The sequence below is a fragment of the Aulostomus chinensis genome, chromosome 2 (genome assembly GCF_037954235.1).
Source record: "Aulostomus chinensis isolate RoL2024-O1b breed Wild chromosome 2, RoL_Achi_v1.0, whole genome shotgun sequence".
Taxonomy (NCBI): Eukaryota; Metazoa; Chordata; class Actinopteri; order Syngnathiformes; family Aulostomidae; genus Aulostomus; species Aulostomus chinensis.
This window is the reverse complement of record NC_141321.1, coordinates 17,770,979-17,798,578: the sequence shown is the minus strand read 5'-3', so window position 1 is coordinate 17,798,578 and position 27,600 is coordinate 17,770,979. Positions and strand designations below refer to the sequence as shown.

The following is a 27,600-nucleotide window of genomic DNA, read 5'->3' as shown; positions in this document are numbered from 1 at the left end:
ATTATGGAAATAACCTTTTTGATAGTGTTTATAATGTACCTCATATCATAAATCTGGCACACGATTAAGCTCCCCATGCATTGTATACGGTGTACTTGTGCACCTCACTGCTTCTTTGTACTCTTGTCAGTTGTTAAGCTGCTTTTGATTGTATTGTAATGACAATAAAGTTTGTTCTTGAACTAAATCAATCTGATATAGTTTATATAAAATGTCCATTGTCTTCCGTTTATTCCTGTTAAGGGTCGTGGGGGGGCTGGAGCCTATCCCAGCGTCAACGGGCGAAAGGCGAAGTTCACCCTGGACAGGTCACCAGTCCATCACAGGACCAACACATAGAGACAGACAACCATTCACACTCACAGTCACACCTACAGTCAATTTAGAGTATCAATCAGCCTCGTCCCCTCTTGATGTCTTTGGACTGTGGGAGGAAGCTGGAGTACCAGAGAGAACCCACACAGGAACAGGGAGAACATGCAGACTCGCACAGAAAGATCCCGTGCTGGAGCCGGGACTCGAACCTGGAACCTTCTTGCTGAGGCGACAGTGCTGACCACTGCACCACCGTGCAGCCCCTATATAAATGTAAAAGATTGTTTTGATGAGTTCATTTTAATGCAGCCTCCAATTCATTATCTGTTGTTGTTCTCTGTCTTCAAGAATTTTTGTTGAGTAGGGTAAATAAAAATTCTAGGCTAAAAGGTCATGTTGTAATCAAACCCACAACCATTATCAATTTTTTTTTAATCAAAATTAACAGCAAAATCAATGCCTGGCTGCATCTGCCCTCGACTGCTCTCTCTCATCCGTTTGCCTTCATCATTAAATCTCTCTACTTCTTTGCTCAGGTTGTTTTAAGTCCTCTGTCTGTCAACTCATTAACTAAAATGTTATGCTGTGCCATGTTTCCCTCCTCTCCCCGTATTGTGCAAAACACATAACAAAAGAAGAGAGAAAAGGGACAAATGGGTCCAGATAAAAGTGGACAAAGGGCCAAAGAAGTGGGAGGTCAACAGGTCATTACGGTTGTGACCTCTGTGGTCAGTTTGTAACAATGTGGTCTGTGCTGCCACCAGCTCAGCAGCTTGTCATTGCTGGTCAAGTCATCTCTATCTGCCACCTAATATGGCCATAGTAATGAAGAGAGAGCGAGAGAGCGAGAGAGAGAGAGAGAGAGAGAGAGAGAGAGAGAGAGTGTGTGTGTGTGTGTGTGTGTGTGTGTGTGTGTGTGTGTTTTTGTGTGTGTGTGTTGGGGGGGATATACAATATAATCTGTAAATTGAAATGTGTATATCTTTCAGTGTGTGTGCTGTCAGTTCTACATTAATCTCTGTCTTTATGCTTTCTTTTCTCTTATGCTAACTGACATGCTGTGACCTTCATCCTGTATACAAGCTGGCTCCCAGAGCCCACTGAGACCCAGACAATATTGCTTTTGAACAGGGTCCAATAAACAAACAATTACAAGTGGAGGAAGACATATCTGGCTGAATTGCTTCACGATGGTGAAGCGTTTAATTTCTGATTTCACAGTCCTTTGGAAGAGGGGACAGGAGGCCAAGCCACAGCAGTCACTTTCCCAGGGACACACATCCCCTCTCTGCCTCTGTCACACACACACACACACACACACACACACACACACACACACACACACACACACACACACACACACACTGTTATTTTCATGCCCAACTGTTTTTGAACAGCATGTAATTACGTCTCATAGCCTCATGTCATGGCTCCCATTTTCAATTAATGTATAGATGTAATGTGTTGTGGCCCAAAGAAACATCCATCTCTATCTGGGTTTTTACATGCTGCTCATAACTGAATTGCATATTGAATAAATCAATTTGCAGCCATATACAATCACTATGTTGTGGGGAGTGACCACATTTTCAATATTCAGCTAATGGATTGATTCAGTGATAACGGTGGACTGGAGTAAGTAGTTTTCCTACTTGCCTGTCTAACCGCAGCGTAGCCGTAAAGACCATCATTACGCTGCACACAGATCAATTTTGTGTAAGACCATGATGAAGCCGGTCTTAATTGAGAGCGGAATGTTCTTGCCACATAAAAAAGTCCTTTAACCCTTTTAAACCTCCTCCTTGGGTTGCATTCATGTTCTTTTACAGTCTTGAGATGGTTTCCAATCAGAGGGAGACAACAAAAAAAAAACCCTATTGCAGCCGAATATTTACTTTCTCCGTCATCCTCCAATTTTTGGCAGAATCTTTGTTTCTCTCTCTCATTTCTTCTTTTCTATTTTTTATAAAGCAAATAATCCATAAGATAAAACTAGAGTGAGAGAAATTTTCCCACCACATTGTAATTGTATGTTTTTCCATTTTCTGTGTCCCTATAGCTGTACAGCTCATTTTTACAACCAGTAAAACTGACTCGATCAATTCTGTGCAATCACAGTCATTTTTATTGAAAGAGTATTAGTTGTTCCTCGTTTTTTTCATCATTCTAAACCCACACACCCACACGTGCCTAGTGTCATTGCTGCTATGGTATTGTTCTCTTTGTATGTGTGTCGCTCACCCCCCCTCACCCCCCTCCGATACATCTGCCAGTCCTGATCTATTGTCCAGCAGCGTGCCACACAAACAGGCATCAATTAGGCAGCCTGTCGCTTTCTGTAGCAACGTGGTTGTTTTGGCCTGGTCTCTGTTGCAGCACCTGTCTCAAACATGCTGGAACCCTTTGATGGGCTGTAACTTAACCCCTGTCCAAATTACCCAGGTGGTAAAAATAGCATGTGGCACACAGGTCATGTTCAGCTAATGATACGTTCAGTTAAGATCTCTCGCACTGTACAATTTATTTCAACTAAGGAAGGATCCACGCATATGACACAACAGGTGTAGTCAAAGGGCATCATTTCACCATTAAGTGCTTACATTTCTTGATATTAAATTTATAATAAAATATCCTTGTTGCTGGCCACAGGTTGTCACCCCTATCAGCCAGTTTTTCTCATTGAGGAGAATATGCCGTTCTACAGAAGACTTTATTGTGAAGGCTACAGATGTAAAGGACACATTTGTGCAGCGGGGTGACCCATTACTGTGGATTGATCAAGTATATGAGCTGGCTATAAAAAAAAGCGCTGATTTTTTTTTTCCAAAAAGAGCGAAAAAGTAATATTAATGATTTTTCGATCAAATGCACTCTATTATTCAGTATTTGGCCTTCTCCACTGCCGTCTGTCTTTTGAAAACAGTAGCATATCTTAAGGTCTGACCCTGCATTTTTGAAAGACAAACCTCTTTCTCTATTATTTTCAAAAAGAGGTTTGTCTTTCAAAAATGCAGGGTCAGACCTTAAGATACCACTTGGTCCGAGCCAACTTTAATAATAAAATTCACTCCAGTCAAGTAACTTGTGCAGTGCCACAACACTTCAAAACTGACGATTTTTCCTATCCTCACACAGGTAAAACCTGTCTCATTAACATCATTACAACATGTGCATCTGCACGTGATTTATATCATTCGCTGTCCATGTGGTGACTTATCACCGCTCTATCCATGCAGCAAAACCACTGGCAAACTCAAACAGAGGATCAATGAGTTTAAAAGTTCAACACACAGAAACAACTGTGATTATCCCGTTGCAGGGCATCTTAATGATGTTCACCATTACATCTCTTTACCGCGCTTCTGTGGTACTGAACAGGTGAGCCTGCCACCAAGGGGCAGTGACCATGACAAACTAATAAAACAGTGTGAGGCTTATTAGTTCTATACCCTTCAAGCATTAGCTCCAAAGGGACTCAGTGATGAATCACTCTTGAATAGCTTTCTTTCACCTAAATATCCTTTTTTTCTGTATGTAAGTATTCTTCCTGTTATATAAATGAAGCTTGTTTTCATATATCTATATCTATATCTCTCTATCTCTCTATCTCTCTATCTCTCTATCTATCTATCTATCTATCTATCTATCTATCTATCTATCTATCTATCTATCTATCGATATATACACTATATTGCCAAAAGTATTTGCCCACCCATCCAAATGATCAGAATCAGGTGTTCCAATCACTTCCATGGCCACAGGTGTATAAAATTAAGCACCAAGGCCTGCAGACCGTCTTTACAAACGTTTGTGAAAGGATGGGTTGCTCTCAGGAGCTCAGTGAATTCCAGCGTGGAACTCTGATAGGATGCCACCTGTGCAACAAATCCAGTTGTGACATTTCCTCGCTCCTAAATATTCCACAGTCAACTGTCAGCTGTATTATGAGGAAATGGAAGTGTTTGGGAACGACAGCAACTCAGCCACGAAGTGGTAGGCCACCTAAACTGACGGAGCGGAGTCAGCGGATGCTGAAACGCATAATGCGAAGAGGTCGCCAACTTTCTGCAGAGTCAATCACTGCAGACCTCCAAACTTCATGTGGCCTTCAGATTAGTTCAACAACAGTGCTCAGAGAGCTTCATGGAATGGGTTTCCATGGTCGAGCAGCTGCATCCAAGCCATACATCACCAGGTGCAATGCAAAGCGTTGGATGCAGTGGTGTAAAGCACGCCGTCACTGGACTCTAGAGCAGTGGAGGCGCATTCTCTGGAGTGGCGAATCACGCCTCTCCATCTGGCAATCTGATGGAAGAGTCTGGATTTGACGGTTGCCAGGAGAACGGTACTTGTCTGACTGCATTGTTCCAAGCGTAAAGTTTGGTGGAGGGGGGGATTATGGTGTGGGGTTGTTTTTAGGAGCTGGGCTTGGCCCCTTAGTTCCAGTGAAAGGAACTCTGAATGCTTCAGCATACCACGACATTTTGGACAATTCCATGCTCCCAACTTTGTAGGAACAGTTTGGAGCCGGCCCCTTCCTCTTCCAACATGACTGTGCACCAGTGCACAAAGCAAGGTCCATAAAGACATGGATGGCAGAGTCTGGTGTGGATGAACTTGACTGGCCTGCACAGAGTCCTGACCTCAACCCGATAGAACACCTTTGGGATGAATTAGAGCGGAGACTGAGGGCCAAGGCCTTGTCGGCCAACATCAGTGTGTGACCTCACAAATGCGCTTCTGGAAGAATGGTCAAAAATCCCCACAAACACACTCCTAAACCTTGTGGACAGCCTTCCCAGAAGAGTTGAAGCTGTTCGAACTGCAAAGGGTGGACCCACGTCATATTGATTAGGAATGGGATGTCACTAAAGCTCATATGTGAGTCAAGGCAGGTGAGCGAATACTTTCGGCAATATGGTGTATATCTATATATCTATCTATATCTATATATCCATATATCTATCTATCTATATCTATATATCTATCTATATCTATATATATAAATAAGGCAGCACGGTGGTGCAGTGGTTAGCGCTGTCGCCTCACAGCTAGAAGACTCTAAATTGACTGTAGGTGTGACTGAGTGTGAATGGTTGTCTGTCTCTATGTGTTGGCCCTGTGATGGACTGGTGACCTGTCCAGGGTGAACAGGGTGAACCCTGCCTCTCGCCCGTAGCCGCTGGGATAGGCTCCCCCCCCCCCCCATGGATGACCAGAATACTCTGAGGCCTTCCATATCCAGCTCCAGTCAGTCCTGGATACACAAGCACGTGCACGTGCACATACATATTCAGATTAATTTAGTAATGTGATCTGCTGATTTATGTACATTAATATATTTGTGCGCCTGTGCATGAATTTTTTTCAGGCCTGTTTTGATATGGCAGATGGTTCAAGATTTAAAATGTATTGACTTTCTCCTCTGTTTAACTTCTATATAGAAAGTTATATCTAAATTAACATGTATATATTGGCTTGTTTTGACTTAAACGTCAAGTTTAAGTCTGCTGTCTGTTGTGTCTGTATATCCCCACTGCAACAGTAACCACCATCCGTCACGTAATGTTGTTGCTGAGGGTTTTTTTGTGTCCAATACGATAAATGATAATAATTTATTTTCTATTGGCAATGCATCAGTGGTGTTTGCACCATCACACAATGTGTTGTGGGGAGGTCATGGTTATGTCATGTATTTTCTGTAGGATCTGAGTTTGAGTGCTGTCTTAACAACTGCTGAAGAAGACATACAGAACATGGCCATTATGTAGAGTTATAATGTGCTGAATGCTGTGTCAGAGAATTTTCTACCTGCCACAGCAGATATTGCTGACTGATGTTTTGTTTTTGTTGACAAGGCAAAAGATCAAATGGAAAGAAATTGAATATTGGCACAAATGTCAGCCTCAACATTATTTATTGCATTCTGGATAAAACCTCAGCTCCTTGAGACTGCTTATGGATTGATGTGTGTCATAATCATGTTATCTTTAACAATTGTAACATATATTTGTATATCATTGTCTCCAGCAATGATCTTATTAATTGGAAAAGCTCTATGATATAACTAAGTTTGTCTCTTCTGTTGTCCATTTAGCCAGGAACTAAGTTATGAGAGGTGAGTAACCAATGGCCCCAACAAGGAACTGGCCAACGCACACACAAAACAACTAGAAATACACAACAGCTGACAAATACATCGTAAACTGTGTTGATATTGATCCTCAGCTGTAATAAAGGGTCATGGTGGTCAACAAAGCCTCAGAAAGGACCCCTACCCACAGTTGGCTGAAATCACACCAGCTAACCTATAAACCCCCATCAATCAAAGGTCAGTGCTTCAAAGATCAATATGGCCTGTCAGCAAGATACAGTGTCTAGCTGTGCCACTGTAATCACTTGGTTTATATACATAAATATATTGATATTGGTGACTGAAATCATTAGAAAATGTATGACTCTGTTCAATTCATCTAAAACCTTTCATTCAAAATCATAGCAGAGGCACTCACACAGCAGCACATCACTCCACCAAGGTAAGCAATACCTGAAACCTGATTATATTTGGATGTTGCATGAAGTAGCAGACGAATGCTGCTCTCTGGTGCAAATATCATATCATGCGTCAACTCGCTGGTCTGGAGTGCGCAGTTATTATACTGCAAGGGTCACCAACCTCTGTGAAGCAGAGAGCTGCTCCTTGGTTACCAATTAATGCGAAGGGCTACCATTTTGACACACATATAGAGATTGTATACATACAAAATTTGTTTTTTTACCTCTTTATATAAAAACCCGTTTATACATAGATAAATCTGGGACAGGCCTGTTGTCATTTTCAAATTCACACCAATGCAAGTGTGATTAAAAAATAGAAACAAAAAAATTAGATGCAGCTCACTGGTGAGTGGCGCTGTGGTGAGCTATTTTTAGAACAGGCCCGCGGGCGACTCATGTGGTCCTTGCGGGCGACCCGGTGCCCGTGGGCACCATGGTGGTGACCCCGTTATACTGTATATGATGTTGATGTTCATGGGAAGAGTGTGTATTGATCCAAATCAACAGGGTAACAGGGTTACTTTCTGTAACTAGGTGGCGCCATAACTATGACTTTCACTTTAGAAATAGATATAGTGGCACAATTTAATTACAGAGAATCAGCCACGCCATCAAGACTTCATGAAAGAAAATACCCACTCTATGTAAAACTTATTGTGCTATTGACTCAGGAGTTCCTATTACACTTCAAATATTTTTGTTAAATATATAGGAAGCAACATATGCAAAATCAGTGTGTCCTTCTGTGTCTGTATGTTAACATGTGTTTGATCTATGTTTGCACAGATGAAGCAGAATTAAATATCACCTTGTTGAACAAAAAGATAATGCTAATCTGTTCTTCATGGTTTAAAAGAACCGCAGCTAATTAACAGCACACCAATACAAGAATATATTTTAATATTGATCCCCTTATGTCCCTGGCGCATTGTCTGTGTGCCTGTGTGTGTGTGTGTGTGTGTGTGTGTGTGTGTGTGTGTGTGTGTGTGTGTGTGTGTGTGTGTGTGCAGGCGGAGTATGATTATGAATATTTTAAGAGCACATTTAACATGGCGAAGCCGGAGCAGGCTCGGTGAAGGATTTGTGCCTACTCTTCAGCTAATGACCTCAGGCGCTTCCAGCAAAGCTTCTTCATATTTTAAAGAAAGTCGATAAAGCTGCAGCCCAGTCAGCAGCATTAAGATTCATACAGACGCCACAGGGACCCAGAAAAAATTAATAACACGCGTGTCTAACAATCCTTCCTGCGATTTAGTGGAGCACCCAAGCTCTCTGCCTCAAATGCAAAGTAGTAATGAACACACAGATAAGATAAATTCTGAACACGCATCCTCAACCCCTCAAGTCAATGCACAAACACACTTTAACACCCACTCCTTCCTCCATCCCCTTCTCTACAAACATACCCATCACCCGCCCCAAACTCCTGACCAAAGGTATCCAAACTCCTTCCTTAATCACTCTGCACAAGATTTCACTGTGTATCTTGATCTCTAAGGGAGAAACAAAAAACAGATCGAAAGGCTCTATAAAAAGCAAAACAACAACTTGGCACAACAGATCAGATTTTTTTATTCGGCCTCATTATTTGAATTTCTCAAGACTTCCCGTCTGCAGCAGTGAGGCATTAACAGGTCTTCTCAGTGCAAGGTCAGCCATTGTCTGGGTTCCATCTCAACAGCTCTTTATTTGTTTACAACCTGTCACATTTCCAGTGGCACTTTCTGACTGCCTTTATGGACACAAATATAGAGCAAGGCGCATAAATTCATGCAGGTGTGTATTCTGCTGTTGCAAAAAGGAAAGAAGGACGGGGCAGCATGAAAGATATCAATCTACAGTATGTTAAGATTTCCATCCATCCATCTTCTGCTTATTCCTGTTAAGGGTCACGGGGGGGCTGGAGCCTATCCCAGCAGCCTTCAGGTGAGAGGCGGGGTTCACCCTGGACAGGTCATCAGTCCATCACAGGGCCAACACATAGAGACAGACAACCATTCACACTCACAGTCACACCTACAGTCAATTTAGAGTATCAATCAGCCTCGTCCCCTCTTGATGTCTTTGGACTGTGGGAGGAAGCTGGAGTACCAGAGAGAACCCACACAGGAACAGGGAGAACATGCAGACTCACACAGAAAGATCCTGTGCTGGAACTTGGGCTCAAACCTGGAACCTTCTTGTTGTGAGGTGACAGTGCTGACCACTGCTCCACCGTGCCGCTGTGTTAAGATTTGATTAGTTTAAGCATGGGTGTGATAGTGGGGTGGGGGGGTGGACCTGACTAGCCAGGGCCCGAGTAGGGAGAGGGGCCCATGGAAATCCAGATTTTTTTTTGTGATGTTTTCATTTTGAATTATTTAGGTGGTGAATGAAAGAACCACTCATCAATATAACTGATCTGACTGTAGCTTAAAACCCTATTTATGCTTTTTTATTTTAAATAAATACCCCCTTTCTTTTCTTTTTTTTGTTTACTCATGTGCCTCGTGCACTGGCATGGATAGGGGCCCACTGACATTGAGAGTGTCCAGGGCCCAGAATTTGATGCTATGCCCCTGAGTTCAAGCACTTGTGAATATTTTTAAGAGAGATTTTTTTTTCTTTAGTGTTCCATAAACATAATGTCAGAAAAATCCCCTCATACCATGTCTTTTCCCAAAAATAGGTCTCTCAGATCACTGGTTCAGAACATGATCCATATCTTTACTGGAAGCTAATCTGTCTCATTAAAATACATCACTTCAAAGAATCCTGTCAAAATAAGTTCAGATTTTTTCTGAAATATTGACCATTATATCAAAACAGGTGTTTATATCAAAGATATATCACAGAATACATTCAAGATGATGTTTTTCTTTTAACCATTTCACATGGACTCAAGATATTTTATCAAAATTGTTCAAAGATGTCCAGAAATGTACTACAAATATAACTATATGGCCTACAATAGTCCCTACGATGTTGGATCTTCAAGTTTATCCAGATCAAACCCAAAAGTTAAACACAGTCTTTATAATATTATTATATTCCCCCAAAGACTTTATGAAAATCTATCAAGTAGTTTTTGAGAGAAATGCTAACAAACAGAAACACACTGGTCATCCCTGGCAGAGGTGATGATAATCCACATCCATTGTAATACAAGACAAAAACAACAAAAAAGTGTTGACATCAAGAACAGGACACATTGAATAAATGTGCCATCTTTAACACCTGGATATTGGAAAGAAAAAGAAATGCATAATGTTTCCTGCAGCTAGCAAGCCAGTGCTCCAGGACAACAGTAGAGTGCTAGGCTCTGCCCTCCCTAGGAGGCTAGACAACATATGGCACTGTCTCCCAGAGAGCATCATACCACCCAAGCAGCCTGGCAGCCCCAGAGTAGGAGTGTGTATGTGTGTGTGTGTGTGTGTGTGTATGTGTGTGTATGTGTGTGTGTGTGTAAGTGTGTGTAAGTGTGTGTGTGTGTGTGTGTGTAAGTGTGTGTGTGTGTGTGTGTGTGTGTGTGTGTGTGTGTGTGTGTGCAGGAGATGTGAGAAAGATATTTGCTAAGTTTCTTTCCATGGCAGAAGAAATAAATCAAAGTAAATTGTGCAGAGAGGATGCATGAGAATTGTACCTTTTTCCGGCACGACAACGTACGAAGCTAAACATGCTGCAAACATGGCTAAAAGAGGCAAGGGTTTCAGTGACACTATAATCAACCTTATGTGAACTTTGAGCTCATGAAACTAATCTTATCCTGACTGTATCATGGGCACAGTTAAAGAAGTGCTGGGGGATGGAAGAACTAAAGATTGATTATATCTGGATTGAATCTGGTACAATCTAATTCAACTTTAGTGTTCTTTTATGAAAGAGACAATAGAACCAGTACTTGAAGTAAGGGAAGAAAGTGCTAGTACTTCTTTTCATTCATATATTGATCAACATATCCGCCAGTGTCAGCAAGTATTACTCTGAATTTCTACAGCAAATGAAATATACTAGGAGATGGCACTGGTGCACAACATGTATTTATTTACTCATTTATATTAGATTTTGTAACAGTTTATATTAGATTATTAGATATCTCATAATATGTTATGTATGATACTACTGAACTGTGATACTATTTAGGCCTAGGTGTGCCTTCTCTTGTGTGTTTAATCCATTTTGATACTTCTAGCTATGTCAGCAGTTTCGTAAGAAAATTAAGATTAATGCTCAATAACACTGGTACCAAAAATGTTGTCCTGGCTTTAAGTCTAAAAGGAGGCAGACAATGACATAACCAGAACCTACCCTGCAATAAATGCAAACCAGCAGCAAGCTAAAGGTAGCATGACTGCTAGTAGTAAGGTGCTTTGGATGATGCATTAGCTAAAGCAGGTACCACGGACAACTACCACATTAACGGGAATGCCAGTAAAGGTAAACGGCCCAGTTTAATTATTGTACTTAAATTTGTTCAGTGGCCTGAATTTCCACAACAACCTTGTGTTGCACCTCTCATTTCCTTCTTCTGGGTAATGCAGTTAGCTGGCAGCTTGTGAGAAGCACCAGTAAATGTTGCAGTTGGCCAAAGAGTAAAATGAAGAAGTTGCGGCCCACTTTGAGTTTTGAACCCTTTCAGTGTTCAGAGGCTGCAAAGGATGTAAGACAATGTAAGTCTCATTGAACGGATGTCTTGATCATCTGCCAAGCAGAAGAGTTTCCATCTCCATGCGGGGGAGTTAAAAGGGAAAGGAAGAATCAATAAAGCATTAATGGAAACCCATTAAAAAAGTCTAAAGCTTATTAAAGCCAGAAGGTCAGGAAGTTGGATATCATTTATTCAGGGTGAGTTACACAGTTGAATCAACTTTATTCCATCCATTTGACCATCCTGTCTGCCTCAGTTATTGAGAGAACATGTAAATTACAATAACACATTGCAGGTGCACTGTATTGAAACAGTCTGAACGTGTACATTTTGTATAAAAAAATTAAGAGGAACTATAAACAAACATAACTACTTAATAAGCAGCTTGAGTCCAACATCCTGTGCCAACTCAAACAATACAGACCCACCGCATATAGCAAGCCACTTCAAATCCTCTGGCAGAGACATCTCTCTCTGAGGCCACAATGAGAGGCTTGTTTAAGCAGCTCATCAGCAGCCTGGTTCCCCATATGTGCTTCACACCCCACTGTCCCCAGTGGGTTTCAGCTCTGTGCAGTGATACCACCTCATCTGCCAACATGGACAACTTGGAAAACACCCCAATCCCTCTTCTGGTTGGCCTATTCTGCCCTCACTGGCTGATGTTATGATCTGCATGGTGAGTGTAGCCAGTCTGTCCCAAAATCAAGTGCTCAATCAAGGCTAGCCACTAGGATTACAGTTGATTAGAGAGAGGTGATTAACATGCAGACTAAAGATGGCGAATGAAAATCAAGAGGGGTCAACTGAGGGCAAGCGCATATTGTTTAACACTGAACCAGGAATTAATGCCCCCAAAAAAACATACGTGTACACAGATAATCCCCTTATCAGATATTTGTAAGAATATATGACACGCATAGACTCCTCATTTCTAACAGAGTGTAAGAAGCAATAGAAGAAGTGTTGTGTCAAATCACAGAGGTGTGAATCCTCGGGGCCAGTATTGATGATGACATATGTTGTGGGAAGCAGACAGACAGGAGAGAAGGGTCCAGTGTCATATCTGCCGTGTGTGTCTGCAGGTCCCGCGCGGCGACGGTTCGCTTATCCCCCTGCCACTGCACATATGTTAGGGATATGGAACAGTTGGACATGGCCGAGGGCTAAAATGGGTCAGACCGACACAGATGGAGTAAAAACTCCCACTGGGTCACTGTCAGATGACTTACACCCACTGAAAAAAGAGGCGAATATGTGCATGTGTGTCTGTCTGCATAAAGGAGCGAACAACTTAATTTTATTAGCTTTGAAACTCTTGTGTTGAAACAAACCAAGAGAAAACTCACATGTCATATTACTCAAAAAAACAAAATGTCCATTTGTAAACCGCCAGCAATTATTCATTGAGTGTTTTTACAGGATTTTTTGATAAAAGCTAAATTTAGTCTACCAACAGGAAGCTAATCCTGATGGTTATTTGTAACTCTCTACTCCTGACATCTGCTGTGTGCGTCTTATAACATTAAAGTCTTTGCAAGCCTGGGTGATTGACAAGAACAGAGGCACACAATAGATGTCAGGAGTCAGTGGTATAATTCATGATGAGGCCTATTTATCTTTCCCATAAACAGAGGCCAAAAGATTACAGATACATTGTACTCAGGATATTTACTGTTCTCATTTGAACAAATATCAGTCCTGGTAGCCAGTGATACTCTGGTTCTTTTTTAGCCATCATAAAAAACAATAATAATTGGTGAAAAGTCCAAACTTCTCAATTTCCAGGCTTACAGCCTCAAATAGGTTTTACGATCTATTTGATTAGGTGTTTGCCTCAGTTTGATGTGTTACAATGGCCAACTTGACAGTTTGCTTTTCACATGTTGCAGACCGTCAGGTGTGCAAATTGTTTTTTTAACCACACTCAAAGCCACTTGCATCTCTCCATTGCCCTGACTATGTGCTGGCCTTGAACATGTTGCCAGTTGACGCCTCATGTTCTCTTTCTGTGCTTTAATCTCTCACTTAAATGTGCTCTGAGGTATTGAAAATTGGTACTGATTGATTAGAGTGAATTTGTACTCAGTAAGAACAGCGTAATTTGGTCGCTACCCTAAAAAGGACAGGGTTTGGTACCCAACCGTGACTTGTCTTTACCATTCTGGACTCTAAATGAGGTGATATTGGGGATAACGTGAGAATTATCACTCTTTGCTCTGGGAAAGCTACAAAAAATGATAGAACAGGAAATACCATGGGGATTTTGAGGATAAATGTAGTTGAGATTATTTTCAGTTCACTGATGAATTAGCTTGTCCAGTAGATATGTTCCATTACAATGAGCCAAAAAAGGTAACTGGGAAGATCCAGCATACAACAGAGCCATGTTACTTCATGCACCAGGCATCTCCTACATTCAGTTCTCTCAACTCAAGACCAAGATGCTGTTGGAAATTCACCATCAAATGTGGAGGTCATCTTCAGACAAAGCTGTCCTACTCTTTTGTAGCAAGCCATGGTGTCACAGCTAAAATGTATTCACTGCGCTTCAGGCAAATGTCCTTGGCTGTCAAAACCTCCATTAGAAATGGAATGTGAGGCAATAATTGTGGAGTTGAAAGGACATCCATCCATTTATTCATTATAAAAATAGAAAATTCTTCAGTATAATCCTCAGCTTCCTTTTGATTCGATATTTCAGCACCATTTCCCAATGCGAAGAAACAGGCTGAAGTTAATGAGGAGCACAAAATATGTCATTGATCTGAATATTGTGTTATGTTTTTGCCCCCTTTGTGCTTTTTTGAATTCATGCACATTAGGGGATATTAATCAATACTTTTTCTTGCTTTGAAGCAAAGAGATTCTACTTGTCCATGTGATGTTCCTCCTGGTCCTCATATCTTTGAAGTGGGAAAAACAAGTGGTAGTGTATCCTTCATCTCTCACCTCAAATGAACCACACCATCAGGTGACACACCATGTTGTCACCCATGCATTAGTATGTGGATGGCATGTGCTCTGTGAGGCAGTCATATGTTAACAGTGAATCTCTTGGATGAAAGTCAAGTTTGCAGCTGCAGCCTTGGAATAATTCATCGCTCGCCTTCTTACCCAGGAGGAGCCACAGGTAGTTGATGAAGTGGCGGTGCCAAGACTCCCAACTGGCGAAGACGAAGCGCAGCTGCCAGGAGTCAACGTGGCCAGATGCCGCTGCTGATGTACCATGTGTTCCAAGCAGGGCAACAGTGTGTTTGTGTGTGAGCCGAGGTGGGAGGGGAGAGAACAGAGAGCTTGCCAAGACATTCTCACACTGATGCCAACCTGACACATGCTCGGGTACTCCCCATGGTTTGTGGTAGCATCTCAGCCTCTCACACAGATCTGTGGGGGGTCCGCTCTTTCGCTTTTCCTCCGATGCAGTCCTTTGCCAAGATGGAAGTTGGCACCTGCTGCGGCCGTCCTGCCCATCAGTAGCAAGATTGTTTCAGATGGTCTTTGCTGAATGATGTGCTGGCAGCAGGCCATTGCAGCAGACTGCGATCTTTTGCGGACTGGTTCTCAGTATAATGATGTTTTAGCCATGTCCTTTACCATAACACCTCCCTATAGCCAAGTCTCCTCGCACTTGTGACAAATACATATACATGATGCCCTTCATTATCCTTCATTCTTCATCCTTCCCTGCATTCCTCCCGTAGCAGTAAATAAGCCTCTGAATAGCTACGATTCCAGTTCCACATCGAAAACATGGCCAACTTCCAGGAAATAAATCCAAAAACGTGAGTCGTCTCCGTCTGATTTCATTTCATCAGAGACAACATTCGATCATATAAGGTTGTATCCTGAGAAAATGTGGTACGTCCATCAAAAGGCTACACATAAATGCCTCTGGAAATGACATTGCTGCTGGGGTAACATAGCATCCCCTTCAATATTGTTTTCCCCACTAATGGGAACGAGTGCTCTTTGACGATACTATTCCTGAGAGTGGAGGGGAGTTCTCTAAAACAAAGGCTCCAGTTTCATTAGGAACATGCCATCCTCGTTTGCAGAATAGGGGGTTTGGGGAGGGAAGTGAAAACTTTTTGAACGTGTGCCATATCTGTACCATTCTCTTATCTGAGGCCCACGACTGCCAGCTGGCGGCTGAATGTGCTATGATGCTAAAGCCAGCCAAGCTAGTTGGCACACTGAGTGGTGGGACTGGCATGTGATCTGAAGCCAGCCACAGCTCTGTGTATGGCTGCATATATGCTGCACTCACACTTCCTGTATCCCTTTTCTGATGAACTGATTTTGCTTTGGATTTGCAGGTCCTCAATAATGAGAATGAAACCTGCTGACAACCACCAATAAATATCATATCAGTGTACCTCATGTGAAAAAATACATGTTGAAATCTGCATTTGCTTATGTATTTGCAAGGAATTATAACCAATTATTTCTTATGATAGCATAATCTTTATTAGTCCCACGGAAGGCAAATTTCTTTTTTTTTTTACAGTAGAAAGGGGATATTAAAAAATAGAGCATTTTTAAAGCAAATAAATCATGTATGAGTTACAAAGAAATGTAAGGAAATGTCAAAATAGGAACAAAATATTACATTTTAACATGCAAAAGATACAGAGACTAATCATTCTAATATCAGTGTGGAATTCAGTAGTTGTATATATAATAGAAAGATTTGGTGACAGCAATGCATATAGAATAACAAAACAGGATGCTATTGGACCAAAAACAATGTTTCTCATTTCAGCGCATCAATAATGTCGCCACACTGTTGATGTCGGAATGCTTTTGTGTACCGACACGGCAGGAACCACTTATTGATGTTTGCTTCAGTCCGGACGAATAAGGCGTTGCACCGTCCTTCACTGGAAGTGGTGCCGGCTTCTCATTTAGGTAAGACAAAAAAGAATACAGGATGACGTGACCAGACAACGTCAATTTTTCGATAGGAGAATAACTCTGTTAGTGGAAAGGTGATTAAGTGTCTCTTAAATGTGTCTAATGTTGACTTCGGTGTGTGACCACGAGTAACCGAAATATTGTCAAATGTCATAACAGTTCTCTGCCGTCAGTCCCTCTCGTAATGTAAATGTGACGTTATGTGGACCAAATTCGTCAAGGTCACCAAGCGTATATAAAAGCGTTACTCCGTTACCACCGTCATGTTCAAAAATGCCTATTTTACTCGACTCTACACGTCGTTATGTAATTACTGATAAGTGCAGCCTTTCTCTCTGCGAGCAATCCCTGCTTTTGCCTTAACTCAGGGGTTAAACTTTTAATTTATTGAACATTCAGAATCAATAGAACTCAACATGACAAAAATGAATATAAAGGAAAGTAGTAAAATAATAGATATTAAAATAAATATGCTGGTAATATCATACAATAAGTTATTCCCAAGCAAACTACACAAATAGTTAATAGTGCCATTCATCTGTTTTTGGTAGCACTTTTCAATACTACTCCCAAGAAATCCTGAGGGCAATACTAAAATAATACTGTAGCAATTGCTTGTGCACTAGGTAGCGCAAAGACTCATGGGAGTGTTCATGTTCAGAGTTCATGAGAGTGACATTGTTAAACATTAATGTGTTGTAAATGTTTGCATTTTCTGATTTTTGTTGTCATGTATTAGAAAACACTGTGGTAGTTATTTTACACTGCCATTGTACCATGGCTGTAACTGGCAGAGAGAGTAATGGGGTCAGTGAGTGTTTGTGGCTAAGGTGAAATATTAGTAAATGGTTTATTCTGAGGATTGTTGGAGGAAAGTGGAACAGTGTTTGCCTTATAATTCAGGTCTCTGTCTCATGAGGTTCCATCCTCACAGCTCATTACAGTACCTAATTTATTTAGTATAGATGAGTTTAAGCAAAATTAAACCATTGTTAATCCTTTAAAAAATTGTTAATGACTGCATGTGGAAAGATAAGCCCAACTCAGATTGTGTTTCCTGGTCAAATAATAGATGGCCTTATGATCTGAGGGAACGTGACAGACTGACGATGGAACCGCCATGATGTTCTGGACAGGTTGAACAGCTGTATCCCAACCATGGTCCCAGGACTTGCTGCTGCTGCTCGCCTCTCTCTGAAGTGCACCACCCCAAGACTTCTGGGAAGTGTAGTTGGGAGTAAAGTTCACATATGGACTACAGACCCATTGTCAAGGATAAACAAGAAGCCGGTGTTTGTGCGAGCTCCAGAGTTTGGAAATAAGGTCGCTATAATAGACACTAGTGGCCACCACAGCTATGAGCAGCTGTACAACAGCAGCGTGGGCCTCGCTGTTGAAATCAGCACGGCACTCAACTGTGACTTTGGGGGTCTGGAAGGAAAACGAATCTCCTTCCTGTGTGCTAATGATGCGTCCTACACAGTGGCACAGTGGGCAGCATGGATGAGTGGAGGGACGGCGGTGCCACTTTACAGAAAACACCCACTGTCTGAACTGGAGTACATTATCTCTGATTCCCAGAGTGCACTGCTGGTGGCAGGACACCCCTTTTCTACAACCCTGGAGCCTCTAGCACAGAGGCTTGGTCTGCCGTGCTTGACACTCCCCCCAACAACCAACCTTGGCGCTTTAACCAGAGAAACGACCCAGAAAGCAGAGGAACCCGTCACTGACTGGGCTGAGCAACCAGCTATGATCATCTACACCAGCGGCACCACAGGGAAACCCAAGGGAGTCCTGCATACGCACAGTAGCATCCAAGCCATGGTAAATATGTTTTAAAATATAGTTACAGTGACACAAGCTGAAGCTAATGGTATTTAGCAAAGGACGTGTCACCTTTGGTTTATATTTGTGACTCTGTGACAGATAGGAGATCTCTGACAACACACAGGTTCATTGGGGATTAAAAGGTCTATACAGTCTGGAGCCGGGTCCTGAAGAGCCTTCAAAGTTATTATTAAGATCTTAAAATCAATCCTAAAACAAACAGGCAGTCACTGCAGTGAGGCTGGGTGCAATGTGAGCACACCTGCTTATCCTAGTTAAAGTCCTGGCTGACGAGGTCTTCTCAGTGTCTGTGCAAAAGCTGTACAAATATTCAAGGTGCAAGGTATAAATGCATGAACTATAGTTTCTGCATCTCTAAGACTCAAAATCTGTCTTTTTTCAAATGTTTCTGAGATGATCAAATCTACATCTGAGATAATCTCAGTTGAGGGAATTGTGGCAAACTTGTTTACGTACATATTTGCTTTGTGATGGCTGGTCAGAATTACCAACGAACTTCCCTCCCTCATCTATTTATAATGGGAAAAAAAGACAACCATGGAAGTAGTAGTAGTATGTTGAGTAGAAATAAATACCAACACTTTCGTTCTGGTTAATGGCTTTTGTTGTTTGAAAAAGTACAGAATTTAGAAACAGTCAACATTTTCTTGGATAAATGGCAGTAAATGATAGCAAGGTTATATCCATCCATCCATTTTATACTGCTTGTCCTGTTAAGTGTCGCGAGGGGCTGGAGCCTATCCCAGAAGCCTTCAGGTGAGAGGCGGGGTTCACCCTGGACAGGTCACCAGTCCATCACAGGACCAACACATAGAGACAGACAACCATTCACACTCACACTCACACCTACGGTCAATTTAGAGTATCAATCAGCCTCGTCCCCTCTTGATGTCTTTGGACTGTGGGAGGAAGCTGGAGTACCAGAGAGAACCCATACAGGAACAGGGAGAACATGCAGACTCGCGCAGAAAGATCCCGTGCCTGAGCTGGGCGACAGACCCAGAATCTTCTTGCTCTGAGGCGACAGTGCTGACCACTGCACCACCTTGCTACCCAGGTTTTATCCAAAGAATGTTTTTGAACATTCCACCAAATCTCAAGTCCCTCAAACCCAATTCTGCTCCTTGCTCACTTGAGTTTAACCCCAAAAACTCAGTAGAGGCAGGAGATTTAAAGGAATGAGGCAGATTTTCACAAACTTCTCAAATATTAGCACATTAAATTGTAGGAATATTTGTGAGAAGGAGTGTGTATCATCTGTGGTACCCACACACACACACACACACACACACACACACACACACACACACACACACACAGACATCAATATCTGACACTCTCATTAGCATAATTCCTCTTTTGTTCCTGTCTATCTCTCTAAATTATCATTAATTTATGCCATTAAAGATCTCCCTGAGATTCTGAAGTATATTTTCAATCCAAATTGACCTACATGTCCATTAGTGTGGAAAATTAAATCACTCTGAATGAAGGCACAGCTTCATTTGTTTGACTGAAGGTAGTGAGTGAGTGAGTGAGTGAGTGAGTGATGAAATGAGTCTGTCTGTTTTCCTGGAAGGCAACAACTTCAGGTTGTCGGAAAGCTCCACTGTCACTTCAATGTGAGTGATGGCGGTAGAGAAGAAAATAAATAAAATGTATTGCTCCCAAATATACATTACACTTGGATTTAAGATGAGACCACACTATCATTTTTAACAGAATGTTTCTTGGATTATTTAGATCCTGAAATGCCTGACAGCGCCTATACATACAGACGCACTCAAATACACACACACACACACACACACACACACACACACACACACACACAACATCGATGCCGTACTTTCTCCTTCAGGACTGGAAAAAAATCAACCTTTCATACTAATTCCCTCACCTAATGATCAAGGTGTGCTTTTCTCAGTGTTTTTGCGCGACGTTTAAACATGCCAGCAGCATGAACAGTGCCAGATGAGGGCTGAATGGATTCAGATTCTGCTGTGACATCTGTAACAAAAGGCCCACGCTGACCTACATGGCCTCGTGGGTTGGTGGTGGGATTTCAAAGACAGACTCTTGGAGCAGACATGATCACTGCATGCGTGTTCCGGCAAGTGTGTCAGCAATTACCAACTGTCTGTTCAATGATTTTAGGATTTACATTCAGAGGCACACAGTGGAAATTTCAGTGTTCATTAATAAGAAAGCATCAATCATCATTGCAGGTTTGCACAAACATGGACAATATGAAACAAACTCTCCTCTGAGATACACGTCATCTTTTAATTAAGTTGTATTTACTTGTTTTACTCACTAAGATTTAAATGGGCATCCCAAAGGTGGTATTTGGCTGTGGAAGGTGAATGCTAGTGTTGATATCGGCTGCTGACTGACAGATGGACTGATTCGCCATTGCTGAAATATTCATGAGCACAAAAGTTACCACCTGGCTGAAGGTTCGCCTTGGTAGAACTATGTGCTCTGGCAGCGCTCTCTAGTTCTCAAGTGTCTGTAGTTCATTGTCAAAAGTTGCTCTTGCAAAAGCAAGAAACAAAACCAAATTCAGTGGGTTAGGAAGCAAACTACATTCTTTGCAAAAAGGCAGTGTATGTCACATGTGTGCCCAGGAGAAATTTCACTGGTATTCATCTCTGTTCCAAGATTCATGGTTAATGTTTTTGTTGTTGGTGTTGGAATTTTTTTTTTCAACTGGGGAGCCTAGAGTAGATAGAGAGGACAAGACAAAAACGATAGTGCTTTCAGCCATTTTGAGGCAAAAAGACATGGCCTCAAATCAGCTTAATTGAGAGAACAAATCATATCTTGCGACCTCAAAATAGATAAACTGGGAACAGGGTATATCTTATGGCCGTAATTTCAATGAATTATGGGATCAAGTTATATTTTGAGATCTCAAAATAATTAAATGGAGAGAATGAGTTATTTCTTGTGGCCTCAAAATAACTAAATTGAGCTGCTATTAATTTGTCTTCCTCAGTGTAAATGTCTGCAACATGGGAAGCTGATTTAAGGTGACTTGTATGACATGCTGACTCTTTCCCCTCCTCCCCTCCTCTCCCCTCCCCCTCAGGTGCAATGTCTTGTTTTGGAGTGGGCGTGGTCCAAAGATGACATCATCCTCCACACGCTGCCTCTTCACCATGTTCATGGCATCGTAAACAAGCTTCTGTGTCCTCTCTGGGTGGGCGCCACCTGCATTATGCTGCCTGAATTTGAGCCTAATAAGGTGAAGACGCCACTTTTCTTCTGTCTCTTGCTACATGTTTCATTGTGTTCATTACCTTCTCAAACTAAAGCAGCAGTTTCACAGCCGTCAGCCTTGACAGGCATTGACAGTGAGATAAAGAAGGATCTGACATGTAGAAGCACTGATGGAGCAGCAGGGTTAGAAAAGATCTTCAGTTCCTTCCACATCACTTCTTCTGTCTGTAAGCCCACACCTTTATCTCCCCCTTCTACTTTTATTCTCCCTCCTCTCTCTCCTTGCCTCATCTCCTCTCCCCTTTCTACTTCTCTCAGTACCTGCCCCCCCCATCCCCGACTGTCAAACTAAGTGTTTGGGGCTCAGTGATGAATTGCCCTGTGTGGCTTTGTATCTGACCAATGCCGACTCACGGTAGGAGCTTAAGCAGCGGATCAATCGATGAGCTGACATTGAAGAATGATCGTGCTTGTTTGGCCCTGGGAAGGGAGGGGAAGAAGACGTTTGCGTGTGTGCGGGGGGCTTGGGAACATGGGAGTGAAGATGTAACTGTTCTCCAATGTTTGTGTTTTTTTGTCTGTCAGGACCTGGCGAGCTTAATGGCAGTGAACACAGAGGGAAAGACCTCTGAAGGACATTTGTATCTGTCAGTGGGGGCATTGCTACACACTCATAACTATCAGTATTCAACTGTTATCCCTGACCTTGTGTACCAAACCCATTCTCTCAGCCTCAGAAAAAAAGCCTTTATTCTCTTTCTCCTGAAGTTACAGTACATTGATGAAATGATCGATAGTCCGTCTCTTCTATCCCCTGAGATTTCTGAAGGGTAACCTAGGCAGCAGAGACAGCCATTGATTTTTTGAGTGTGTGTGCGTGTGTGTGTGTGTGTGTGTGTGTGTGTGTGTGTGTGTGTGTGTGTGTGTGTTTGATTTTGCTTGGAGATATTGGAAAAAAAATGGAAGCGCAGGAATTGTGATCCAGTATATCACAACTGTCTGTTTTCAGCAGGCTGTTGGGTATAGACTGATAGAGGCAGCTAACACTGGGTCTTGTTTTGAATCTCAGTTAGCCTGTGTCATCACAGCAGCTGTTCCAGTGACGACACAGGAACATAATTTATTAACACATTGACATATTGAACATACATCCCAGGCATCAGTATTGAGAGAATAACCGAGAGGGAGGGATAACACGTCAAAGGCTGCAGCCAGTGATTTATTTCATGATCAGTTAATCCGCCAACTGTTTGGTTAATAAAACGTCCATCATGATATTCTACACAGTTTCAGTCAACTGTAATTTAATACCAAACAAAGCAACAAATGCTCACATCGAGAATTTGGGGGGGGGGGGGGGGGGGGGTACAGTCTGGTACAGATAATCAAACATTTAGTGAATGTGGTGGTTCTGTGGTTATCGCCGTCACTTCACTTCTGAAGGTTCTGTCCTTTGGCTGATTTGCATGTTGTTGTCACTTCTCCCTGCCACCCTGTACAGCATTAATGTAAGGACATTTAATTAATACATTAATATTCCAGCAGTTCTTATTTGATTCCTTACTATTAGGAATATGGACAGGTTTCCTTCTTTAAAACCTGTTTGTATTTCCAAACAATGAGTTAAATCAGGAAATATCAGTTCAATTCTCTTTAGGTGATGTTTGTTTGGGCAGGTGTGAAAAGCAGCAATCCCACTCCATTGTGCACCCAAACAACCGGACCGAGACAACTTCCTGAGGGCTCCTGGTCTGGTTCCAGAATTTCTCTGGAACCTTTTGTTTGTGTGGTGTGACTTGACCTGACTATCAGTGTGGTCTTTAGGTCTGAGCCTAAACGACTCCTTTAACCATGTGTATTTTGCATTTTTGGAGTATCAGAGCATCTTAACTTCAGGAGTTTGCATAGAAGAAAAATAAAGTAGAGGATATAAAAAAGTAGTACAAAAATGGTCTGAACACTTGACTTTCTTCCTGGATTCACTCCCTTGCCTCTGACACATCACATCAGTCAACAAAGTAAATGTTTCCACATGTTTTGTAGTGATGCTTTTGGTTTTGCTTGGATTTTTCTATGTGGAACAATAACCTGTATCAAACAGAGAACACCCTCAATTTACAAACTCATGAAGTGATTCAGATCAGAGACAACAAACTGAAGGTGTGAAAACACCCTTGGCATAAACTATGTTCCATAAAATGTTGAAGTTCATTGTCCAGACCAGCAGTTGTACCATAGTCCCACCTTGAGTGCTTGACTCCCCAAGTTGTTTAGGATGCCGGCCGTGGCTCTGGGTTCTCACCACATCCTGTCCCTTAGGTGGAGGCCAGCTCTTTGATGGACATAAATTGCCTTCCTCTCCCTTCCATAGTGAACTGGATGGAAGCGCTCCACTGCACTTGATAGACACCACCCTGAATGGTCACAGCTCAGTCAGTTAATAATCCTCCCTCTGCACCCTGTTCTGTTTTGTGTGTGTGTGTGTGTGTGTGTGTGCGTGCGTGCGTGCGTGCGTGCGTGCGTGTGTGCGTGCACATGCATGCATGGGCAGGTAGCAGGCACACCCATCTGTTTAGATAGACTGTAGCATTAACGCAAAAGAATAATAAGAAACAGTGGAAGAGGGACCTGATTAGAGAGGTGAATAATCTCAAGAGCATCAGCTGTATTTGTCGGTATATTTAAATATGTTTGTAAGATGCATTGGGATGTTGGTAGATAAAGAAGTCGACGATGGGGTGAAAGGAGAAGTGGAGGGAAGTTGAGAAATTGCTGCCACATTACCAAGGATGTTTTTTAAGTGAGAAGAATGAGGGTAAAGACTGCATTTTTCTGTGTGTGTCTGTCTAGATGTGTGTGTGTGTGTGCGCACACGTGTGTGTGTGTTCAGCAGAGCAAGAAATTGCAAAACGGAGAAGGAAGGTAAGTGAATATGAGATAGGGAGAGAAGAGGACAGCGTAAGAAGAAAGATGAAGGGAAGATGTGGGGTCAGAGAAGAAAGTAGAGTATGAAAAAGAAGCACTTGGTAAATCGAGGTAGAACGAACATGGAAGAACTGAGGATAAGTAGACTGAGAGGGGAGGAGCATTTGTGTCCCAGGGGGGTGAGAAGAGAGTTAGAGGAGCTGTCGTTCACCTTCACTTAATTCATGCTCTTGTCCCATCTCCTCCTAATACCGTGTGTGTGTGTGTGTGTGTGTGTGTGTGTGTGTGTGTGTGTGTGTGTGTGTGTGTGTGTGTGTGTTTAGAGGGATGAGATGGGGCGGAGTGTGTAAAATGACTTTGTCCTTGAACAAGAGTTTGTGTTATTTGAGCAGTATTTTTATATGTGCATGTAGTTCAGGATTCATGTTTATGTCCATTAGCGCCTGTGTCTTCATGCAGGAGAGGACACCATTTTTCTCGCTGAAACAGTCAGGAAGCACATTTGTCAGCTGCGGCCGTGTAGAAGCCCCTTTAACTAGCCAGTGTTTCAGTTGTGCCCTTCAGCAGTCAACTGTTTTCCTCCCCTGACCTTTTCAAATCTCCCCCCTTTTTTTTCTTCCTTTTCTTGTTTTGCTGTTGTGTTGACAGGTTTAATATGAGGCTGCTTCCTGGAAATTCCTCTGCCATTTACATCAAATAAAAGAAACTAAATGGCACTTTTTCATACCACACACCCTAATAGATTGAATGTGGATGTAATCGTTTCTATTTCTATTGGTACTGTCCATCAACCTTCCCTTATCTCTGTCTTCCTCCTGCCCTCCTCACTCATCTCCCTCTTTGTCTCCCTCGCTGTCCCAGGTGTGGGAGATGTTGAGCTCCATTTCTCTGATGGTGAATGTGTTCATGGCCGTGCCGACCATCTACTCCAAACTGATCCAGCACTATGATCAGCACCTCACACAGCCTCGTGTCAAGAACTTCATCAGAGCAGTTTGCAAAGAGCGGATCAGGTATGGGCTTTCGGACCAACGGAGGACGGCTTCCTCCGTGTGTGTAGATGCAAGTTGTGCACATGGGGACTGGTGACATATTAACCTCTTCCACTCACAGCATATTTTCAGGAAAAAAACGCCTAAAAAGACATACCCATAGTAAATGTGTAATTACTACACTTTACTAAAGGTTATATGCATGTTCTTGGACATCTAGGGACTTCAGAGAATGTGTTCCAAGTGTCAGAAGTCTTGTATCTGTCATTAAGCCTGAGTACATTGGAATAAACCAGAGGAAAAATTACGTTTTTTTACTCTCGCCAAAATATTTTTTTTTCGACAGAGGAAAACACTATGCCAGCAATGATTTCATGCACCCAGACACCACTGATTAGCTTCATCCACTCCTTGACCACAAATTTACCAAAGTTGATAGAATTTGGGCGAACGGTGAAGCCTACATCAAGGATTTTGTAAGGATACACCCTGGCGAGAACTCAGTTTTCAAATTGTGCCAAAGGGATTATTTTCTACCTCTGATGAAAACGGGCTCCAAATTACAATAAATTATAATTTTAGTTGTCTACTAATAACTATTGGAGCTTTCGGCTTTTGTTCAGCGGTCTGCCTTCGTCTGTGGGGCGCTGTGTGTAAAAGACGGCGAGAGCGCATAGTTTGCGCAGGTTTTACGCTCGAAGTTTTACGTAGCTGGGATTTGTAGTTCTTGGAATGGTAGGTGTCGATCGATTCAGTAGCTTCTCCCCTTTCCAAAGACTACAAACAATGCCGTATAGAAGAAGTCTACGCGACACTATTCAACTTTGATTCCGCTGTGGTCGCAAAATTTAAATGTCCCGATTTCGTACCAAAACATATTAAAATCACCATAAAAAGGTAACGTTTGCACTAATACAGACACCCGACCCTGTTTTGTGAGCATTGGAGTCCAAACTTTGATCGAGAATTGAAAGTAAACATTGCCGTCAAATTTCAGTACATTTTTACAGCGCCCAATTACGTCCAGCGAAAACACCCACGTAAATATTTGAGTGGAAACATACAATTCTGATCTATTGTGCTTGCTCCATTTTGCCAACATTTTCTACTACTTCATTCTGCAAAAAGTATTTGTTGATTGTTCTTTAAATAATAAAGAAGTTTATTCACCTGTAGCACTACATATCATGCTAATTGCTTCCATTATGAATAAATATCTGACAATGCAGCAGATAATGTGCCCTCAGTTCTAGCTGAGACACTGAGCCCCTGAGTAGTTCTCTCACCACCAGCCTCTCTACAGGCTCATGGTTTCGGGCTCATCTGCTCTCCCCCTGCCCACTCTGCAACAGTGGAAGGAGATTACAGGACACACGCTGCTGGAACGCTATGGCATGACTGAGATCGGCATGGCCTTGTCCAACCCTCTTAGGGGCCGGCGTATCCCAGGTACATCTGATTGACTGACTGGAACACACACACACACACACTCACACACACACACACACACACACACACACACACACACACACACACACACACACACACTCACTCCTTTTATGTCGGAAAGATCGCATGAAACTTAATACAAAAGTGAGTTGTGTTTTGGAGGTCTTTCTTTTAATGTGTTCAGTCCCAGTAGAAGTAATTTCCCTTCTTTTCAACTTGACTTCTTCCTCATAGTTGTACTACTATTCATGCTACCAAGCTGTCATCTGCGGTTTGAGGGACTTGTTCTTCAACGTTGTAGCACGACATTGCCAGGTAACAATATAACAGTAATGATATAAGACCTCAGGTGGCAAAACAAGAACAAAAGACAAAGACGAAAGATCACCAGAAATAAATGAAGCCAACATTTTTGGACGACATATTCAACATCTTCCACTCATCAGTTACCAAAGCTGAGGTTAAATGGCGCCAAAGCTTTTGTTTCAAGGATGTTGTTTGATTATTGTATTTCACTTTGTTGCAGATATACTGTATATGCTGCATGCTACATCATATTTTAACATTGGTATGGCTAAAAGTGTACCAAAGAGGTGAAAAGGCAAATGCTGTCATATACGCTATGATTATTGCTCATGTTTACAGAAGAGATGCTGCCACATTTCTATTTCTCAAATGTTTTTCAATGTGTTTAATTTAGCACTTCATCTTCATATGTTTTGATCAGCCGTTGTCTCTGGT

At 42.1% G+C, this 27,600-nt stretch overlaps 1 protein-coding gene across 4 annotated transcripts in view; it reads left to right on the top strand.

Moving 5' to 3' along the window:
- The first annotated feature begins 16,317 nt into the window (after positions 1–16,317).
- Positions 16,318–27,600, top strand: part of acsf3 (acyl-CoA synthetase family member 3) — a 31,832-nt gene continuing 20,549 nt past the window's right edge. Inside the window, exons 1-6 of one of the 4 annotated variants that reach the window (XM_086181814.1) lie at positions 16,318–16,411; positions 17,554–18,244; positions 21,363–21,518; positions 25,280–25,431; positions 26,714–26,859; positions 27,094–27,174. In XM_086181814.1, the coding sequence (XP_086037940.1) occupies positions 17,576–18,244; positions 21,363–21,518; positions 25,280–25,431; positions 26,714–26,859; positions 27,094–27,174 (1,204 nt within the window). In that variant the 5' untranslated portion in view covers positions 16,318–16,411; positions 17,554–17,575. Of the gene's footprint in view, positions 16,492–17,489; positions 18,245–21,362; positions 21,519–25,279; positions 25,432–26,713; positions 26,860–27,093; positions 27,175–27,600 lie in introns of all 4 variants that reach the window. The other 3 variants (XM_086181796.1, XM_086181805.1, XM_086181823.1) reach the window with 3 other exon arrangements.